A 23,451-nucleotide genomic window follows, 5' to 3' on the forward strand; every position below is an offset into this window, starting at 1 on the left:
TGCTGCTGGCAGAAGGGTTATAAACCTGTTATATTGAATCTCTGGGAGCAAGGAGTCCACACTGTGATTGACAGGTGGATCCGTTGGATGTTGGAAAGTTCCTAGAGAGGCATGCGGACACAGGAGAGAGCAGTTGGCCCAGGGGGTATAAAACCACCCTGGCAGCCCTGGCAGGGGTTCCTTTCTTTCCCTGAGACCTGACATCTGTGGATCCTGGTCTTTTGTGGGATTGAAACTTGCAGACTCAACCTTCTCCTGTTTGTTCCTATGCCATCAACAACCTGTACTCAGACCATCATCTCTGATTCTACTGCCCCTAGATATTAGGAAGTCAATCATCTTAGTTATCTATGTTTCCCAGGGCCCGGGAGGGATGCTGGAAGTGTGCAGGAGAAGAAGAAGAGGGTGGAAAGGGGTGGATATCTCAAACAGGTTAGGCTTATCATCTAGTGAAGAAGAAGCTGAAAGATTATACAGCAGTTTGCCTGCTCTGGTGTGGCTCTGGCCAGGCTGTACCAGAGAGAAGCTAATCATCTCAATTCATTCACTTGCCTGCAGTTTAGAGATTCATCATTATCATTTTAAATTAGGGTCTCCTAATACCTCTATCTAATCCCATTATCCTCCTTTGTTAAATACAATCAAAGTTTAAAAGTACCTTCCTGAAGTGGTTATTCAAAGTTTCTTTGGAAAGGGAGAGACACAGTCAGATACCAACTTTACCCAGCTAAAGAGCCCATTAAATAATATCAATTAACCCCAGGTGGGTCCTGAAGGGATATCATCCATTGACCTAAAGGATCCTGCCTGGGCAATTGTTATAAAGAAGAGAGGTGTCATCTCATTCTCTCTATACTACATCTACATCTACATCTACATCTACATCTACATCTAGTGGAGTGGAGTATCTTTTATTATAACACACCTCTCCCCACCTGACAGGCTTTGCTGCACTGAGCCTTTTAGCTGTCCCCTTTTAACAGCTGCCCAGGCAGGGAACCACTGAGAAGTTGTATGTATAGTCAACTTCTCTGGTTCCTCAACCTGGGGTTGGAATGAATATTGATATGGGCTATTGGTGCGCTGATTGAATAAGGCTATGGATCTGACTGCATGGCTGTCTTCCCCTTCCCAAGGGCTCAGATATATTCACCACTCAGGAAAGGTACTTTGTAACAAACAACTATATTTAATTCTTGCTTAACAGGGTTAAGAACAAGGGAAAGGATGGAGGATTTGGGAATCCTATTGCTAGTTATCTAGATAAATGATCAAAGCTACAGAGATTGCTAGTTCGGGTTGAGACTGGAGATTCTTCACCCTCTCACTGACTCTGGCTTGACTTGGCCAGAGCCAAGCCAAAGATTAGGAAAGGCTGTTGATGTTCTTCTTGAATGACAGTATATTGCTCTCTCACAGCTCTATTGATGCTGGTTATAATAGCTCTCTTAGGCAAGGCAGCTGAATTGCAGATATAGGGTTTGCCCTCCCTTGAACTTCCCACCTCCTAAGATTGCTCCAGACTGAGCCCTGTTGTGCTGTGCATGATGGGTATTTATAGGGTTGGCTTCAACTGACTTTTGGCCCTGGCTCATAGCACCTGGGTGCATTCCGAGGTCTCCAACTGACAGTCTTTTCACTCAAAGTGGTGTCCATCTTGTCCCAGAAATCCATTATAACAGTGTGAATCCATCAGAACTGAGTAGTTGAGATGTGTCCATAAATAGCCTTTGAGGCATAATAGAAATGCATTAGATTGTTACTGTAAGTTTAAAATTGAATATTACTAGCCTTCTTACTGAGCCATGCAACTTTCTAGTGAGCTTCATTTGCATTTTACTTTTGGTAGAGTTAAATGCTACCTTCTTAAGAGATGGATAAACCATCCTATTGGTAAACCCTATAGAATTCTTGTTTTATTTAGTCCCTTTTGAATTTCCCTATCATTTTCATCAAACCAATTCTGATGTTTATGAATATTCTGGCCCAGATGAGTAAATGAGGTACCATATACCAAATCTGAAAGCTGCCCACTCCTTTTCTGTTCCTCTGTTGCCAACCATGTGTTGGCTCAGTTTTCCCTCTAAGTTAGCAACAAAATGTTCTTACACTTAGTAAATGTTAATTGTCCGACTACCCCATGTCTTTAAATAGCTCTACATGATTAAGCCATTTGTTCTCTGCTTCTCTGTTGACATATTGTTGTCTGAGTTCATTGCCTTTGAAGGGCCCTTTGATTCCACATTTGGACCTTGGACATTTCACTGGCTCTGTCTGGAGGTAAAGAATTTTGGTTACATTCAATGAATCCAGTGTCATGTATCTATAATCCTACAGTATGTGGGAACCAGCTTGAATCGGCCTATAGGAAATGATGGTTAAATTTCCAACATTCATACCTCAGAAATTGGTAAATGCCACAAATCAGACCTTGAGCTATTAATTTCCTAGATTTAGAGCATATGTTAATGATTCAAATTAAACTTAAAGGTGTGTTGTGTGTCTTTTCTTTTTTCTCTTGGGGAGCTGGTTATTAAAGATTTACCAGCAGATTCCCGCTGCTATCAGCCTTTTTACTGCTCAGTGAAGGAATGTTCCAAAGTATTTACATAGCTTTTTTTTTTTTTAAACCCTTAACTTCTGTGTATTGGCTCCTTGGTGGAAGAGTGGTAAGGTAATGGGGGTAATTGACTTGCCCAGTCACACAGCTGGAAAGTGTCTGAGGCCTGATTTGAACCTAGGACCTCCCATCTCTAGGCCTGACTCTTAATCCACTGAGCTACCCAGCTGCCCCACCATGTGTTTTAAGAATTCTTTTGATCTTACTTTTTATTATTATTGTTATAACTATTATTGTTAGTAATAAAGATTCTCTGATAGTAATAGAGTCTCTTGTATTTTTTTTTTGTTACCATCTCTCAGGTAAACCAGAAAGTGAAACATGTGGAATATGACAAGTTTTATATACCTGAAATTTCACATCTTGTTGATATTCAGGAAGACTATCTCATGTGGTTCTTGCATCAAGCAGGAATGGTAAGGATTTCTATAATGTGCATCTTATTAAGGCTATGGTTCCCCTATTCTTTCATTTTGTCCCCCTGTGTCATGTAGTCATTTAAAGGAAAAAGACTATTTTCTAGTTTTGATTGTGGCAAGATGTAATTCAGATATCTCAATTATACTTTTTCTGTGTACTTCTTACCTTCTTGGAAATTAAAAACCCTCCGAAATATGAAAAGCATATGGAATAGAGTTGTTGCTATAGTATGTATGAAAGCACAAGAGTCATTTCTCTTGGAGAAATGCTAAAAGAGATTCAATTGGAGAAATGCCACAGTGTACTTGCTTAATAATGAATTTTCCCCCTGCTCTAGCCCAAAGGAAACCAAACCTTTTATGGGAGAAATACGACTGTTATGACCCAACAATCTAATCTAAGAAGTATTTATGAAGCTCCTAACATGTTCAAGTAAAAAACAGAATAAGTGTCTTTCCTTGAGGAGCTCCCCTTTGGTGGTGGTGGTTTGGGGGGGATGTAGTGTTTACAAAGATAAGTATGTACATGATCATTTGAGGAACAAAAGGGAATTGATACCTGGTAGAATTAGCAGGGCTTCTCATATGTGGTAGTATATGATCTGACCTCTAAGTGAAACTGGTAAGCTTAAGGAGAAATGAGAAGGAAGGAATTTCTGAGCGTGAGCAGCACCCCTGGACAAAGGCATTATACTCTTGGGAGACTGAATGATATGGTTGGGAGACAATAAGTAGTTCTGATTTGTCAGTAAAAAAAAAGTACTTCAAGGAGAGCAACATTGAAAGAAGCATCTTATTAGCAGATGCCCAGGGAAAAGAGTATGGATTTTATCTTAAAAGTCAACAAAAGCAGGCAAGGCTTAGTGATTAGAGACAGCAAGTCCTAGGTTCAAATGTGTCCTCAGATACTGTGACCCTGGGCAAGCCACTTAACCCTAATTGTTTAATTAACTCTGTGTCCCCTTTGTTGGGGCCCCTGAAGCCTTGCCTGGTTCGGGCCTCTGGATCAGGCCAGAGTTTGTTCATTCTCTCTCTACTTTCTCCTCTCCTTTCTCCTCTCTCCTCTCCTTTCTCTTCTCTCTCTCTCTCTCTCTCTCTCTCTCTCTCTCTCTCTCTCTCTCTCTCTCTCTCTCTCTCTCTCTCTCTCTCTCTTTCTCTACCTTCACTCTTCCCAAATTGTAAATAAACCACCATAAAAGTCATCCTGACTTGGGTATTCCTGGCGACCAAACTTTAAATATCCAGTGCAACCATAATCTGTTTCACCTTTCACACATCCTACAAGTCATAAATAAGGCCAGAAGGAGGTACATTTCAAAATTATAAAGGAGAGATTTGATAACCGACCACACTAGGAGTAAAAGTGATTTGAAGATACAAATGTAACTTGAATAAGAAAAGAAACTGTTGGCAAAGTTGAGACTTGGGAGTAGGAATGTAACTTTATAACAAAAGAAGTCAGCTAGTCAAAGGAACATACATACCTACATTTAAGAGTCATTCGCCAATTGATATCATCAGAGGATACCAAGAGATGGTTTTCAAAAGAATTTCTAAATAAAAATGCAATAATTTTCAAATACAAATGGATTTCAAAAAAATTGCTAACTGAAAAAATTGCAGATTTAAGCAAGTCTGGTTTTATTTTGTCCATCAAAGTAGCAAAAAAATGTCAAAAGATGGAAGGAATATTTAAGGACTATGTAAATAAAGGCATACACTTACAGGAAAAAAAATTCTTACTTTCTCTGTCTTAGAATCAATACTAAGTATTGATTCCAAGGCCAAAGTGTGGTAAGGGCTAGGCAATTAGGGTTAAATGACTATCCTAGGATCTCATAGCTAGAAATCTGTCTGAGGACAGATTTGAACACAGGACCTCTGTCTCCAGGCCTCTCTCTAGCTGCTCTTCATTAAAACACTCTTGGTGAAGCTGTGAGTTAGATCTAACCAATATGGGAAACAATTTGGAATTATCTCAGGAAAACTACTGAATTGCTTGCTTATGCTACACTTTGGCCCAACATATACTCCCAAAGAAAGTTTTAAAAAAAGATAAGTTCTTAAACATAGTAATTTTTAAAATAAAAAAACTGGGGGAAGAGGAGGCAAAGTCAAGATGGCCGCTTAGATGCAGCAAAAGTCCAGACCTTTCTGAAAACCCTTCTACACCAATCAAAAGCAAAGTGCTTCAAGGAGACAGAAAACTAAGGCTTACAACAGGACAGAGCTGGGGGACCCTCCTGCTGGACTCAACTTAAAAGGTGTGCCGCCCCCCCCAAAAAAAGCCTAAATTCTTCAACTCTCAGGTTCAAGGGAAAGGAAAAAGGAAAGTCCCAGGATCCCTCTCCCACCTAAAGTGCTGAGTCTCTTACAGTAGCTGGAATCTCCAGGTGAAGGCTCTAGTCCAGAGGGAGTGCCTTGGTGGCACAGCTGTGTCAGGCTCAAGGCATTGAACACAGACAGCAGGGAGGCAGCTGGAGGAGAAGTGCACAGAGAGCAGCCTAGTCCCAGCCAAAATGCTCCATCTTGCTCCCCACTTTCTCCAGGTTTTGGCCTCAAAGCACATTCAGCTCCATAGATCAACTCCTTCCTGGCTTAATCTTATCAGTAGGTCAGATAAGAAGACTTCAGAGGCCAGGGAAGATCAATCTCCAATACCTCTCCCCCACCCCTACACTGAGAATTTTGCTGACTAAGTTCCAAGGGTAAAGGCTACAACCACTACAGAATACCTTAATAACAGGGTGGGAAGCTCAGCTCCCTTCAGACTCCATACCTTCACCTATACCTTCAGCTTCTGCTGCCAGCTGGGGAAGATCTGACCTCAGGGCTCATTAATACCTTCAGCCTAACCTAGTCAATCAGCAAAGCAGAGAAGAAACCCTTTCCAGACAGAATAGCTCAAACCCACAGATCCAGCAAATAATCAGAGGAGCATGATTACAGCCAATGACACGGGGGAAAGAAGGAAAAAAATATGAGTAAAAAACAGAAAAAAGAAGAAAGAAATTACAATTGACAGCTTCTATCCAGATAATGAACAAAGAGCAAATGGAACAGAGGAGGACCAAGGAAAACTAAGCAAAAATGCAGAAAATCCAGCAAATTGGATGTAGGCTTTGGAAAAACTCAAAACACAATTCAAAAATCAATTAAGAGAGGCTGAAGACAATTGGGAAAAGAACTTTAAAAAGCTAAATAAATCTTCTGGAAACAAGAGGCACATGAACTAAAGAAAATAGTGTCTTGAAAGCCAGAATTGACCAGCTTGAAAATGAGGCAAAGAAGATGAAAGATGACCTACAAAGAAAAGCAGAACAGAAGGAGAAGGATGACCAAAAAGCCAGGGATATGAAATTCAGTCTAAAAATTAGAATTCCACAACTAGAAGCAAATGACTTCACAAGACAGCAATAATCCATAAAAAAAGATAAAAAGAATGAAAAAATTAAGGAAAATATGAAGCACCTCGTTGACAAAACTAGAGGCCTAGAAAATAGATCCAGGAAAGACAACTTAAGAATTATTGGACTACCAGAAAATCATGAGAAAAGAAAAAGCCTGGACATCATTCTATAGGAAATTATCCAAGAAAACTGCCCTGACATTCTTGAACAAGAGGGAAAAGTAGAGATTGAAAGAATCCACCCATCACCTCCTGCATTTAATTCCCAATTGACAACTAGGAATGTTATAGCCAAATTCAAGAACTACCAGACCAAGGGAAAAAATATTACAAACTGCTAAGAAGTCATTCAGATATCAAGGAATCACAGTTAGGATAACACAGGATCTAGTTGCATCTACATCAAAAGACTGGAAGGCATGGAATATAATATTCTGGAAAGTAAGAGAACTGGATCTACAACCAAGAATCAACTACCCAGCAGGGGTAAAGTATGGTCATTTAATAAAACAGAAGACTTCCAAGCAGTCATAAGGAAAAGCCCAGACTTAAGCAGAAAATTGAATGCCCAAATATAAAACTCAAGAGAATCACCAAAAGGTAATTAAGGGGGGGAAAAAAACCAAAGCTTTTTTTAAGGGACCCAATAAATTCAAATGATTTGTATTCCTTTAAGAAAAGATGATATTGGTAACTCTTAAAAATTGTTACCATCAGGGTAGCTAGAAGAAGGAACAGTGACAAACTGTGTAGAATGAAATGTCAAACTGGGGGGAAATGGATATTTATTTGTTTAGAGAATGACAGTATCAATTTTGTGATATGTGAATATAATGAAATTTTATTGAACAATAAGAAATTAGTATAAAGAATTTAGAGAAACATGAGAAAATTAACATGAATTGATGCAGAGCAGAAAAAGTAGAACCAGAACAGCACACACAGCGAAGACAATTTTGTAAATAAAAACTACACTAAAATGTAGTGATCAATTTATGCAGCATCTCTCCTCAGAAAGGGGGATAGGGTTACTATGGATATACAGGTGTCCAACATCATGGGAAGCTAGGGATGTGGTACTCATCACTATCTAGAAAATCTGTATAAAATTTTTTGACTCTCCTTTCATATCAGAGAAGTGTGAATATTTTCTTTTATGGAGTATATACAGTACCTCTTATGCATTTATGAGTTACTAAAGTTTTTAAGATATTTCAACATTTCTAGTATTTGTGTGTCATCTGTGCTTTTGTGTACTTTTTGAAACTTAACTTTTTACTTATTTAAATTTTTAAAAAGACATTGTATAATTGTACAGTACTATAGATATATTACATGCATTTCTGATTTTCTAAATATTTTCTGTTGTCTGTAATCTGCTGACCTTCATGTATTGTCTATGGCTAATGCAAAACTCTCAAAAAATTCCCATTTAATTTCTTATGCTGACCTACATTATATTGAAACCACAATGGGGAAAGACACAATGTGGAAGAGATGCCTATATATTGTGTCAGATCTTTTTTTCTGTACTAGTTGGTTTTAAATGTTTACTTTTTGTTTGAAGTGAGAATTTTGAGTGGGAAAGGGAACTCTTATTAAGAATAAAAAATAAGGTACTAATGCAATTTAAAAAATCATTCCTGCCAGAGTAACTCATCTCCTTTAAAAAAAAAACAAAAACAAATGACACATGCTTATTATAGACTGATAGATTTCCCTCTGTCAGATGAGAGAAAAAATTTAAATATATTTGTATTTTAGTAGAGGATTTGGCAATCTCTCCCCATATCCTAATTTTGGAAATTTTTAACAGCTGGACTCTGAGAAAGTGGCTTAATGGATCCATGTCAATTTGACCAGGACACAGTCTCCAGTGGTACCTGTCAAGGATTTGTTCTGTTCTACATTTTTATCAGTGGCTTTGATAAATATTAATAACAATAATAGCTAGCATTTACACAGTGCTTTTAGGATTACTAAATACTTTACAAATATTATCTCATTTTATCCTTAAAATAACCCTGGTAATTAGGCCCAGTCATTTTGCTAATGAGGCAACTAAAGGTGAGCAAAAGTTAAAAGACTTGCCTAGATTCACACATATAGTAAGTATCTGAACTTAGTTCTTAATTCCAGGTCCAGTATTTCTGTGCCACTTAGGTTACTGTGGTTCTGATGAAACTGTTCTGTACTGGTTCTCCTTCTACCTGTCTGACTTCTCTTTTCTTGACTTTGAACAAGTCATATAAGAACACCCAAAGAAGTAAAATTCCATGATCAGATGAATTTAAATAAAACTTAGGGATCAAGTAACTTTCAGTGTTAAAGGTGACTCCTTGAATTTATGTTGCGTTTTTGTTTGAAGAAGGTAAAATGTTTTCTGAATTATTTCTTCCTGAGCAGAAACTTTGCTTAAGAAAGATTTAGGTCCATTGTTGGCATGTTCCATTTAATTTATCTCATCCAAGTTTACTTATTAAAGTGAAGTGCTGGTATAAATTTACCAAAATACATGGTAGAATTAGAATTTTTTTCTCTAAGTTTTGGAAAGGAGAGAATTTTGTTGGTTGAGAGTGACTTAAGTATCTGATTGTGTTATCAGCTTGTTCCTTTTATACCTATGATTTTCCTTTAGACAGCTTCATAATACTAGTCTCCTGTATCAGGAATTCAGTCAAGTATTCAGATGCATTATTTATATGGCCAAATATGCAATTTGACTAAATAAATCATGTTTGTTATATGGCATTGATAACATTCTGGGGGTGGGAGAGTGCAGGGTTTTGAAAACAAGAATGATATTTTATTTATTATTTTTTTTTCCACAGAAAGTTAGACCATCTATAATGCAGGTACATGATCCCTCTATTTTTTTTTTCACTTCTTGCCTTTTTGACATAGTACTCTGGACTATACTATAAATATTGCTAATAATAATGTGTTTCATTCTAGGATGCTGTGACTCTCTGTTCTTATCCATTTGTCTTTGATGCTCAAGCCAAGACCAAAATGTTACAAACGGACGCTGAACTGCAAATGCAGGTATCACTTAGAAAAATTTCTTCTTATACTGTAAAATCCTATTGTAATTTTACCCAGTAGTAGAAACCATGAGCCAAAACTAATTACAACTAAGTGATCATCCAAATTTTTGTTTTTATTTTTACTTTTATATATATAGTTCTTAGATTGAGGCTTAGAAATATGCATTTATTCAGAGAAGTATTAAATTATAGAGGTTTTTATTATAATTGTATTTGCAAACACAAAACATTTAAATAATTTAATACTGACAAAGTATCCAAATTCCTAGCCTTTCTTTATATTAGCATACTGACATTGTGGTGTTTTCATAGTGGAAGTTGTGTGATACTGATACAGGACTGACATTTTAATTTGAGTCAGAGTGAATTACATTTTTCAAAGAATAAAAGTTGCTGTGTGGAGAGATTTCTAATTCTATTTGATATTTATTTGTTGAAGCTCTCTTCAATCATGATACTGAAGATGTGTTATTCTAGACTTAACAGTTCTAATGGCTTTCTTTTTTTGCAAATTAAAGACCATGTGTTTTCCACTTAGTTTTCCCTGCTCAGCATAACTTCTAAACTAAAACAATTCTTATTTATTGTGAGAATACTGCCATAAAATTTAAAGAAAAAGCTAAACCAAGGACTTACGACATTAAGGTCTGCTTTTAGGTATTCTCCAAGGAAGTTCTTTATGGAAATTGTTTTTTTGGCATCATTTTCTAGGTTGCTATCAATGGAGCAAATTTGCAGAATGTGTTTATGCTGCTCACATTGGAGCCTCTGCTGGCCAGAAGCCCATTCCTTGTCCTTCATGTTCGCAGGAGCAACCTTGTGGGGGATGCCCTAAGAGAGCTGAGTATTCATTCCGACATTGATTTGAAAAAGCCTCTGAAAGTGAGATTCTCTGATTTACTCTTTCTAATCACTTTATTGGTTTTCCCAACAGTATATGGTAAAACATTTAAGAAAAATATATTTCCTGTAGTTTGATTGTTGTTCTGAGGGCTGTTCTGTGTCAGATTACATAACTGAAAGGTCTAAAGTACAAGATGTGCTTATTGAGTATTGATTGTATAAATATTTGATTCAGTCTCTGCCAAGTGTCTCTTGTTACATTTGTCAGAATCATATGATTCCTTGAATGAGACAATAACAGAGAAATTTGTTCAACAACTCTCTTATTTTTATTAAGTAAGGCATATAATTAATGTACATATGTTCACTAAAGTTATTTGCCACTGTCATGGAAGTTGTCTAGCATAGGGTCCAAAGACGAGTCCCTGTAGATGATGAGGTTTACAGAATTTGTTCTATGTTATTAAAATCCTAGAACCTTTCAGAGCCATCTAAGTTAGATGCAAGATCACTCAATCATTTAGTTTAACTGGACACAGAAAAAAAAATTGGATGAAGAATGCCTATCATTTAAACATCATACAGTTTGACAAATATATCTCATCAATACATGTCTGATATTGAGCTGTACCTAGAATTGGGTAGGAATAAAAAGGGAGAATTATATTGGATTTGGGAAATTGCACATTGCTTTTAATGATCCCAAGCTATTCTCTTTCTCAGAGATTATTTCTACAGCAATATTATTTGGCTGATACTCTTTTTTTTTTAAATAAAATTTTATTTTCTTCCAGTTACATGTAAAAACAATTTTTTTAAACCCTTAACTTTTGTGTATTCCTTGGTGGAAAAGTGGTAAGGGTGGGCAATGGGGATCAAGTGACTTGCCCAGGGTCACACAGCTGGGAAGTGTCTGAGGCCGGATTTGAACCTAGGACCTCCCGTCTCTAGGCCTGACTCTCAATCCACTGAGCTACCCAGTTGCCCCCAAAACAATTTTTTAACATTAAAATTTTTTTTGAGTTTGTTGTGGATATTTTGGGATTGTATCTATTTGTTAGTAAGAAGGGCCAGTTGTCTTAACTTTGTGACAAAGTTAAAATAGGCTGGGAAGAACAGTGGGCCTTCTTGAGGGATTTTGATTGGCACAACTATGGAGATAGAAGTTAAAAGACAAACCCTCTGTTTATTAAGGTTATAAGGATTAAAAGGTTTAACGGAAAGGTAAAAGCAGGAAAGATTGCTAAAAAAACTGAGTTTACTACCTCTAACCACCCAAACTCAAGGTTCCTCCTGGTATCTTCTTCTGTCTGGTGAAGAAATGGAATCTACACAAGGAAGCCATGGAGGCAGGAGGACCAGACTTGCTCTGTCTCCTTATTACTAACTTACCCAGTCTCTGACTATCCAAGCCTATTTCTAATTATTATTATTGTTGTTATTATTATTATATAATATTTAGTACTGCCTCTTTGTAATTGTTCAGTTAGGTTTTCAACTTCTAGTCAGTCAAGGTTTTGGCCTAGTGGTTTCAGGCCTGAAAAGGCCAAGGCCAGGCTGCTCAACTATGTAACCACAGAGGAGCAAAAACCAGATTTTCTTCTCTTAACTGTAGATCTTCCTTTCACAGCTCTTCCCAAAACTTCAACCTTCCTCCTCTTTCCATGACTGCTACTCCGGTTCAAGGAATTTCCGCATGCCAGAGTTTAGCCACTTCTTTGGGCAGGGAACCCCAGCAAAGAGAGCAAAGCAGCCTCTAGGACCTTGTTTAGCCCCAAAGATCGACTGGCAGTTGCTCTTAACAGAATGTCCCACTCCCAAGTCTCAGACTTCCTAAGCCACATATTAGCTCAAAGTTCCATGTTAAGCAGTCTGCCAGCCTGATGGGATTCAGACTCCTGTCATTTATTTACCAAACCCCAAATCTTAATGAGTTCCAAATTCTCTCTCTTTTATTCACCCTCTCTCCCTCCCTTCTGCTATTCCCAAACCGTAAGCATAGAGATAGAGATAGAGATTCTACATGTACAGACATGCAAAATAATTTTTCATATTAGTCATTTTGTGGAAAAGATCTCAAAAAAGAGAAGAAGAATATGTTTTGGTCTGCATTCAGACTCCATTAGTTCTTTCTCTGGAAGAGAATCATGAGTCTCTGAGATTGCCTGGGTCACTGTATTATTGAAAATAACTAGGTCATTCACAGTTGTTCATTCAAAAATATTGCTGTTATTGTGTTTCAATGTTCTTCTGATTTTGCTCACTTCACTTTGCATCAGTTTATACAGGTCTTTCTAGATTTTTCCTAAATCATCCTTCTCATCATTTATTTTAGCAAAATAGTATTCCATTACAACCATATGCCAAAATTTGTTCAGCCATTCCCCAATTTAGCCATTCAGCCAATTGGTGTACAACCCTTCAATTTCTAATTCTTTACTACCACAAAAAGAGCTGCAATAAATTTTTTTGTTTGATTTTTTAAATTAAATTAAATTTTTAAAATTTTTCCATGGTTACATGATTTATATTCTTTCTCTCCCCTCCACCCCTGCACCCCTTCCCATAGCTGATGCACATTTCCACTGGGTTTTACATGTGTCATTGATCAAGACCTATTTCCATATTGATAGTTGCACTGAGGTTTTAGAGTCTACATCCCAAATCATATTTGTATCAACCCATGAGTTCAAGCATTTGTTTTTCTTCTGTGTTTCTACTCCCACAGTTCTTCCTCTGAATGTGGATAGCAATCTTTCTTATAAGTCCCTCAGCCTTGTCCTGGATCATTGCATTGCTGCTAGTAGAGAAGTCCGTTTTATTTGATTTAATCACAGTGTGTCGGTGTGATTGTGTATCTGTGTATAATGTTCTCCTGGTTCTGTTCCTTTCACTCTGCATCAATTCCTAGAGGTCATTCCAGCTCACATGGAATTATTCCTCTTAGCACAATAGTATTCCATCAGCAGCAGATACCAAAATTTGTTCGGTCATTCTCCATTTGAAGGACATATCCTCTTTTTCCAGTTTTTTGCCACTACAAAGAGTACAGCTATAAATATTTTTGTACATGTCTTTTTCCTTTTGATCTCGTTGGGGTATAAACCCAGCAGTGGGATGGCTGGATCAAAGGGCAGACAGTCTTTTAGCACTCTTTGGGCATAGTTCAAAATTGCCATTCAGAATGGTTGGATCAATTAACATCAATCAACTCCACCAGCAATGCATTAGTGTTGCAATTTTGCCACATCCCCTCCAACATTTATTATATTCCTTTGCTAATGTTAGCTAATCTGCTAGTTGTGAGATATTACCTCAGTTGTTTTGATTTGCATTTCTCTAATTATAAGAGATTTAGAACACCTTTTCATGTGCTTATTGAGAGTTTTGATTTCTTTATCTGAAAATTGCCTATTCATGTCCCTTGCCTATATATCAATTGGGCTTGATTTTTTGTACAATTGATTTAGATCCTTATATATTTGAGTAATTAGATCTTTGTCAGAGTTTTTTGTTATTAAGATTTTTTCACGATTAACTTTTGCTTGGTTTTAAAATCTTTCCTTTCCCAGAGATCTGACAAGTATACTATTCTGTGTTGCCTAATTTACTTATAGTTTCCTTCTTTATATTCATGTCATTCACCCATTCTGAATTTATCTTGCTGTAGGGTGTAAGACCCAATCTCTCTCATACTGTATTCCAATTTTCCCAGCAGTTTTTGTCAAATATTGGATTTTTGTCCCAAAAGCTGGGCTCTTTGGGTTTATCATACACTGTCTTGCTGATGTCATTTATCCCCAGTCTATTCCACTGATCCTCCCTTCTGTCTCTTAGCCAGTACTATATTGTTTTGATGACCACTGCTTTATAGTATAGTTTAAGATCTGGTACTGCTAGGCCACCTTCCTTCACATTTTTTTTCATTATTTCTCTTAATAATCTTGATCTTTTATTCTTCCAAATGAACTTTGTTATAGTTTTTTCTAATTCAGTAAAATCATTTCTTGGTAGTTTGATAGGTATGACACTAAAGAAGTAAATTAATTTGGGTAGAATGGTTTTATTATGTTAGCTCATTCTATCCATGAGCAATCTATGTTTTTCCAATTATTTAGCTCTAGTTTTAATTGTTTGGAAAGTGTTTTGTAGTTGTGTTCGTATAATTCCTGTGTTTGTTTTGGCAGATAGATTCCTAAATATTTTATATTGTCTGGGGTGATTTTAAATGGTATTTCTTTTTCTGTTCTTGCTGTTGAGATGTGTTGGAAATATGCTGATGACTTATGTGGGTTCATTTTGTATCTTGCAACTTTGCTAAAGTTGTTTATTATTTCCACTACCTTTTTAGTTGAATCTTTAGGATTTTTTAAGTAGACCATCATATCATCTGCAAAGAGTGATAGATTGGTCTCCTCATTGCCTGTTTTAATACCTTCAATTTCTTTTTCTTCTCTAATTGCTACTGCTAGTGTTTCTAGTACAGTATTAAATAATAGAGGTGACAATGGGCATCCTTGTTTCACTCCTGATCTTATTGGGAATGCTTCTAATGTATCCCCATTGCAGATGATGCTTGTTGTTTGTTTTAGATATATACTGTTTTACTATTTTTAGGAAATGCCCTTCTTTCTACTCCTGTACTTTCTAGTGTTTTCAATAGGAATGAGTGTTGTATTTTGTCATAGGCTTTTTCAGCATCTATTGAGATAATCATGTGATTTTTGTTGGTTTGCTTGTTGATATGTTCAATTTTGTGGATGGTTTTCCTAATATTGAACCATCCTTGCATTCTTGGTATAAATTCCACCTGATCTTAATGAATAACCCTCATGATCACTTGCTGGAGTCTTTTTGCTAGTATTCTATTTAAGATTTTTTTTTTTTTTGTCTATCTTCATTAAGGAGATTGGTCTATAGTTTTCTTTCTCTGTTTTCGGTCTGCCTGGATTTGGGATCAGTACTATATTTGTGTCATAAAAGGAATTTGGTAGGATTCCTTCTTTGCTTATTATGTTAAATAGTTTATATAGTATTGGAACTAGTTGTTCTTTGAATGTTTGATAGAATTCACTTGTGAATCCATCTGGTCCTGGGGATTTTTTCTTAAGGAGTTCTTTGATGGTTTGTTCAATTTCTTTTTCTGATATTGGATTATTTAAGTATTCTATTTCTTCTGCTATTAATCTAGGCAATTTATATTTTTGTAAATATTCATCCATATCACCTAGATTGCTATATTTATTGCCATATAATTGGGCAAAATAGTTTTTAATGATTGCCTTGATTTCTTCTTCATTAGAGGTGAGGTCTCCCTTTTCATCTTTGATACTGTTAATTTGGTTTTCTTCTTTCCTTTTTTTAAAAATTAGATTGACCAGTACTTTGTCAATTTTATTTGTTTTTTCAAAGTACCAGCTTCTGGTCTTACTTAATAATTCATTAGTTCTTTCACTTCCAATTTTATTAATTTCTCCTTTAATTTTTATATCTAATTTAGTTTTCTTCCGGGGATTTTTAATTTGTTCACTTTCTAGTTTTTTTATTTGCACACACAATTCATTGGTCTTTGCCCTCCCTAACTTGTTAATATATGCACTCAAGGATATAAATTTCCCCGAGTACTGCTTTGGCTGCATCCCACAGATTTTGGTAGGATGTCTCATCATTGTCATTCTCTTCTATGAAATTATTGTTTCTATGATTTTTTCTTTAACCAACTGATTTTGGGGAATCATATTATTTAATTTCTAATTAATTTTTTATTTGCCTATCCATCTACCCTTACTAATTATTATTTTTATTGCACTGTGATCTGAAAAGGTTGCATTTATTATTTCTGCTCTTTTGCATTTGTTTGCCATGTTTCTATGCCCTACTACATGGTCAATCTTTGTGAATGTACCATGTGGTGCTGAAAAGAAGGTGTATTTATTTTTCTCCACATATCTATTAACTCTAATTTTTCTAGGATTTCATTCACCTCTCTTACCTCTTTCTTATTTATTTTTTGGTTTGATTTATCTAGATCTTATAGGGGAAGGTTCAGGTCTCCCACTAGTATAGTTTTACTATCTATATCCTCCTCGAGCTCTGCCAGTTTCTCCTTTATTTGGATGCTATACAATTTGGTGCATACATGTTGAGTACTGATATTTCTTCACTATCTATACTGCCTTTTATCAGGATGTAATTACCTTCCCTATCTCTTTTAACCAGATCTATTTTTACTTTGGCTTTGCCAGATATCATGATTGCAACTCCTGCCTTTTTTTTCTTAGTTGAAGCCCAATGAATTTTGCTCCAGCCTTTTATTTTTACCCCAGGTATGTCTTATGTCTACCTGCCTCATGTGTGTTTCTTGTAGACAACATATGGTAGGATTTTGGTTTCTAATCCACTTTGCTATTTGCTTCTGTTTTATGAGCAAGTACATCCCATTCAGGGTTATAATTAGCAACTGTGTATTCCCCAACATTTTGATTCCCTCTCCTTGTCCTGCCCTTTCTTCTTTCACTATTTCCTTCTACACCAGTGTTTTCTTTTTAATCAGTCCCCCTAAATCCCCTCCCTTATTTTACTTTCCTTTCTCCCCCCTCCCTTCTTATTCCCCCCTTATTTTTCTTTAGGGTCTTTTTAAGCTACCTTTCACACTCTCCCTCCCTAGTATCCCTCCCCACTAGTCCATTTATTACCCTTCTACTTCTCTATAGGGCATGAATCAATTCTCTGCCCTAATTGATCTGATTGTCCTTCTCCCTTTGAGTTAATTTCAATGAACTTAAGAATTAAGTATTTCCTGTCTCCAACGTCTTTACCCTTCCAGTGTATTGTTCTCCCCTGCTCCCCCTATATGCTTCTTTATGGAATATAAATTTACTCCATTTTTTCTTTTCCCATTTCTCTTAATATTATCCTCTTTTTTTACCTCTAGTTTTATATATATTTATATATATACATATGCATATATGCATATGTATATATCTTGACAATTCATCCTATACAGTTTGTCACTGTTCCCTCTAAGTATACTTTTTCTAGCAACCCTGATGATAATAATTTTTCAGAGTTATCAATATCATCTTTTCTTATATGGATGCAAATCATTTGAACTTATTGGGTCCCTTAAAAAAAAAGGTTGGTTTCCCCAACCCTGTCTTAATTACCTTTTTCTGATTCTCTTGAGTTCTGTGTTTGGAACATCTGTTGAAGTCCAGTTTTTTCTTTATGAATATTTGGAAGTCTTCAATTTTATTAAATGACCGTACTTTCCCCTGCAAGAATATAGTCAGTTTTGCTGGATAGTTGATTCTTGGTTGTAGACCCAGTTCCCTTGCTTTCCAGAATATTATATTCCATGCCTTCTGGTCCTTCAATGTAGATGCGGTCAGATCCTGTGTTATCCTAACTGTATTTCCCTGGTATCTGAATGACTTCTTCTTAGAAGCTTTTAATATTTTTCCTTTGGTCTGGTAGTTTTTGAATTTGGCTATAATATTCCTGTGAGTTGTCAGTTGTGGATTAAATGTAGGAGGTGATCTGTGGATTCTTTCAATCTCCACTTTTGCTCAAGATTGTTAGGGCAGTTTTCTTGGATAATTTCCTGTTGGATGATGTCCAGGCTTTTTCTTTTCTCATGATGTTCTGGTAGAGTCTGGGCAGACCAATAATTCTTAAATTGTCTCTCCGCAATTTGTTTTCCAGATATAAGTTTCTGCCAATGAGGTGTTTCATATTTTCCTCAAATTTTTCTTTCTTTTGATTTTGTTTTATATATTCTTGCTGCCTTGTGAAGTCATTTGCTTCTAGTTGTGGAATTCTAATTTTTAAAGACTGCATTTCATCCCTGGATTTTTGGTCATCCTTCTCCTTCTGGTCTGATTTTCTTTGTAGGTCATCTTTCACTTTCTTTGCCTTGTTTTCCAGCTGGTCAGTTTTGCCTTTCAAGACACTATTTTCTTGTCTTAGTTCATTTTTTCCTTTTTCCAATTGTCTTCAGCCTCTCTTAATCTTTTTAAATTGTATTTTGAGTTCTTCCAAAACCTGTGTTCAATTCACTGGCATTTCTGTGTTTTTGCTTGGAGTTCCTTAATCTTTTTCTGTTTCATTTGCTATTTGTTCACTTCCTGGAAAGAAGCTGTCAATTGTAATTTCTTTTTTCTTTTTCTGTTGTTTACTCATATCTTCACCTTCTTTCCCTACTGTTATTGGCTGTAATCTTGCTCCTCTGATTTATTTGCTGGATCTTTGGATTTGGGCTATTTTGTCCTGAATGGGTTCTTTCTCTGCTCTGCTGAATAGTTAGGTTAAGCAGATGGTTTTAATGAGCTCTGATGTAAGATCTTCCCGAGCTGGCAACAGAGGTTTGTAGCTACTTTCTCTGCAGTCTGTGGGGGAGGGATGTTGGAGCTTCCTTGCCCTCTAAAGACTTCTTATCTGACCTATTGATGGGATTAAGCCTGGGTGAGGTTGATCTATAAAGCTTGATATACCCTGAGACCAAAACCTTGAGAGAAGGGGGGACAAGATGGAGCGCTTTCACTGAGTCTAAGTTGTCCTCTCTGCGTTTCTCCTGTAGCTGCCTCCCTACTGTCTCTGTTTAATGCCCTGAGCCCAGCACAGCTGTGCCAGCAAGGCCCTCTCTTTGGTCTTGTACGTTTGCCTGCCCAGAGATTCTAGGAGCCACTGGAGAACGCAGCACAGCACGAGGGCGAGGGGTCTTGGGATCTTCCGTCTTCCTTACTCTCAAACCCAACAGTTCAGAATTTAGCCTTTTTTTTGTGTACCTCTTGAGCTGAGTCCAGCAGGAGGATCCCCCAGCTCTATCCTATTGGTAGATTTGATTTTCTTTCCCCTCAAAGTGCTTTGTTTTTAATCTCGGTGTGGAAGGGTATGGAGGTCTTAAGTTTTTCCCCATCTAAGCTGCCATCTTCCCAGCTACAATAAATATTTTTGTACAAATAGGTCCTTTCTCCTCCCCCACCCCCTTTTTTAAGACCTCTTTGGGATACAGACTTAGTAGTCTGGTTACTGGATCAAAGAGTATGCACAATTTTAGAGCCCTTTGGGAATTGTTCCAAATTGCTCTCCAGAATGGTTGGATCAGATCAGAACTCCACATTAGTATCCCAATTTTCTCACATGTCCCCAAACATTTATCATTTTCCTTTTCTATCATATTGGCCAATCTGATAGGTATGGAAGTCATTTTAATTTGTATTTCTCTCATCAAGAGTGACTTAAGTATAGATAGCTTTCATTTCATCTGAAAACTGCCTGTTCATATCCTTTGAACATTTATCTACTGGAAAATTACTTATAGTTTTATAAATTTGACTTCATTCTCTATATATTTGAGAAATGAGACCTTTATCAGAGATATTTGCTATGAATTTTTCCCCAGCTTTCTGTTTTACTTCTTTTATTTAAAAAAATAAGACCCTTACCTTTCATCTTAGACTCAGTCTTGGTTCTAAGACAGAAGAATGTAGGTATAAGGCAATGGGAGTTAAGTGACTTGTCCAGGGTCATACAGATGGGAAATATCTAAGGTCAGATTTGAATCCAAGACCTCCTGTCTCTAGGCCTGATTCTACCCACTGAGCCATGTAGTTGTCCTCTGCTTTCCTTTTAATCTTGGTCACATTGGCTTTGTTTGTAGAAAACTTTTTAAATTTAATATAATAAAATTATCCATTTTACATGCTTTAATGCTCTCTGTCTCTTGTTTGTTCATAAAAATTTCCCCTTATCTATAGATCTGACAGGTAAACTTTCCCATGTTTCCCCAATTTGCTGATTGTATCATCTTTTATGTCTAAATCATGTACCCATGTTGACACCTTATCTTGGTATATGATATGAAATGTTGCTCTATCCATATTTCCTGTCATACTATTTTCCAATTTTCCCAATAGTTTTTGTCAAATAGTTCTTGTCCCAAAGGCTTAGATCTTTTGACTTAGCAAACATTAAATTTCCATGGTCATTTCTTTCTAGGCATTGTTTGCCTAATCTACTCCACTGATCCACCGCTCTATTTCTTAGCCAGTGCCAGATTGTTTTTATAATTGCCAGTTTGTAATATATTCTAAGATCTGGTACTACTAGGCTTCCTTTCTTCGCTTTTTTTTTCATTGATTCCCTTGACATTCTTGACTTTTGTTTTTCCAGATGAATTTTGTTTGTTTTTTCCTTTATTGATGCTTTTTGACTGTTTATCTTGGAATACCCCGGTCTCTGAAGAATTGTAGTTATGGATCATCTTTAAAATTGTGTTAATTCTAGGGGCAGCTGGGTAGCTCAGTGGAGTGAGAGTCAAGCCTAGAGACAGGAGGTCCTAGGTTCAAACCCGGCCTCAGCCACTTCCCAGCTGTGTGACCCTGGGCAAGTCACTTGACCCCCATTGCCCACCCTTATCAATCTTCCACCTATGAGACAATACACCGAAGTACAAGGGTTTAAAAAAAATTGTGTTAATTCTACCAATACTATATATGCTTAATCTAACCCAGCAGTTTTTTTTTTCAGCTTTGTGACCAAATCAGAAAGAAGAGGATATATTAAATAAATGTAATAGATTTGGCAAGATTTGATAACTCAATATAGGAGATAAAGAAAAGTCAGGAATAGAGATAAACTCTTAAGATGTTGAACATTGATGATTGAAGGAATGATTGTTTCCTAAACAGATATAGGGAAATTATAAACAAAGATAGGTTTTAGGAGGATGATAATGGTTTCTCTTTTTAACATGCTGAGTTGGAAGTGCCTATGGATCAATCAAGTGGTAATGTCCAAGAGATAGTTGGTAATACAAAAATAGACCTCAGGAAAGAGTTGACCAGGGAGCTCTATGATGGTGGAATGAGAGGAAGCAGAACATTATTCTTAATAATAATCAGGAGATCTGGGGAGAAACTACTATGAACCACCTTTTCTACCCCAGAACAGCAAAAGGAGACAGGAAAAGAATGGACAGTTAATTTTTTAGACTAAAGTGGAAGCCTATAGTGCTTCCTGGCAATGACCAAAGAGAAACCTACACTTCAGTTTCTCTGAACCTGCCAAGCTTCGGTTAACAGAAGCTGAGTATATTAGCAATCTACTGAAATTTCTATCCAGAGATAAGTCAACAGAACCAAATCTGGATCAGGAACTTTGCAGAACTCAGAAAAGAAAGACAATGAGCAGACTGCCCAACTCATATCACTTTGGGAGCTCTTTCACTGCTTTCAGCTTACAGATTCCCCAGCATGATCTATGAAAAACAGCAGAAGGATGTAAGAGGACAGAACTTCAGGCCAGACATTCTCCCTCAGAAGGGCACAGAACCCAGCACTAACTAACAGAAAAGTCCAAAGTCAAGCAGTAGACTGGAAGAATGAGCAAATAAACAAAAAATACTACCATGAAGAGTTATTATGATAACAGGAAAGCTGAAAACAGAGCTCAAGAAGAGAGAATGACTTGAATATCTACAAGTAAAACCTCAAAAAGGAATAGTGCTTGGATAAAAGTCTAACTAGAATTACTGGAAATAGTTAAAGGAAGAGGGAAGAAAAAGAGAGAAAACTATTTTCAAAACCAAATTAGTGAGATAGTGGAAAAATGGGGAACAAAGTGGGAGCTATGGGAGAAAGATGATATGAAAAGAGCATTAACAGCTTAGAACAAGAAGTACATAATGTTATACAAGAAAATAACTCCCTGAAAATTAGAATTAACCAAATAAATGGTAATGATTCCATGGGGCACCAAGAAATACTTTAAAAGCCAGAAAAATAAAAGAAAATGTAAGATACAATCTCTTAGCAAAATCAACTCACTTGGAAAAGAGGTCAAAGATAATTGAAAACCATGACCAAAAAAAGAGTCAACATTTTATTTCAAAAAGTCTTTAAAACTATTTAAAAATAAATACTCATATCTTAGAACCAGATAGCAAAGTAAAAACAGAAATAATTCACCATTAACCTTTTGAAAGAAACCATCAAATCAAAGGCCTAGGAGTATTATAATCAAAATACAGGTATGAGAAAAAATCAAGCAGCCAAAAAGAAAGAATTCAAGTATTGATGAGCCACCTTAGATTACACCAAAGGTAAAAGATCTAGACTGTAAAACCATAAGCTATAAGAAGAACATCCTGGGAGAGGAGGAAAGTTAGAATGGAGAAAATTATTTCACATAAATGGAATAAGAAAGTAGAAATCTGTACAATGAGGAGGAAGTGAGGAGTGGGTGACACTCTTAATTTGAACTCATCAAAAGAGGAAGGCTTACATATACATACACTTTTTGGGTACAGAAATATTTTTCACCCAACAGAGGAAGGAAGGGCATTAAGGGAATGGAAGGAGAGGGAAATAAGAAGTAGAATAGATTAAAAGGTATTAAACAGAAGCAAAACAAACTCTTAAAGAAAAGGGTTTGGGAAAAGGGAGAAAAAGATAAGGGGAAAATACATAATTAGCAATCATAAATATGAATGTGATGGAGTGAATTCGCCCATAAAATGAAAGAGACTAGCAGAATGGATTAGAAACCAAAATTTGACAATACTGGTATTCATAAGAATTCTCTTCTAGGAGGCTGGCACAGAATCTTTATTTTTTGGCTGAATTTTTTTTTAAAAGGCAAAGGTAGTAATGATGATTTCAAAGTAACAGCAAAAATAGAACTAATTAAGACACAAACAAGGAAACTACATTTTGTTAAAAGATGCCATGATCCTTAGTCAATAAGAAACATGTACTAAATGTCATCTAAATTTCTGCAGAAAAAAAATATCTAAATTCTTAAAGCAAAATTCAAATAAGTTATAGAGAGAAGTAAATAGCAAAAGTAAAATAGTAGCTTTTAATACAAAGTCAGCAAATGGTAGGGAAGAAAGTCACAGTGCCCTAAGGATGTCTTCACCCAGTTCTCATGAAACCAGACTCACAGTGTCTTAGATTAAACACAGTAGAACATGATTTACTGGAAAAAGCAATGGATCTGAACTCAGAGAATATGAGTTTAAACCTTAGCTTTGCCACCTATGGTTGTTCAGTCATGTCCAACTCTTCATGACCCCATTTGCGGTTTTCTTGGCAAAGACATAGGAGTAGT

General features: G+C 36.4%; 1 protein-coding gene across 1 annotated transcript in view; it reads left to right on the forward strand.

Moving 5' to 3' along the window:
- Positions 1-23,451, forward strand: part of HERC3 (HECT and RLD domain containing E3 ubiquitin protein ligase 3) — a 124,589-nt gene that overhangs the window by 59,489 nt on the left and 41,649 nt on the right. Inside the window, exons 15-18 of the mRNA XM_044681187.1 lie at positions 2,923-3,036; positions 9,280-9,303; positions 9,404-9,493; positions 10,207-10,377. Of these exons, the coding sequence (XP_044537122.1) occupies positions 2,923-3,036; positions 9,280-9,303; positions 9,404-9,493; positions 10,207-10,377 (399 nt within the window). The remainder of the gene's footprint in view (positions 1-2,922; positions 3,037-9,279; positions 9,304-9,403; positions 9,494-10,206; positions 10,378-23,451) is intronic.

Source organism: Gracilinanus agilis, chromosome 6 (genome assembly GCF_016433145.1).
Source record: "Gracilinanus agilis isolate LMUSP501 chromosome 6, AgileGrace, whole genome shotgun sequence".
In the NCBI taxonomy this organism is placed as follows: Eukaryota; Metazoa; Chordata; class Mammalia; order Didelphimorphia; family Didelphidae; genus Gracilinanus; species Gracilinanus agilis.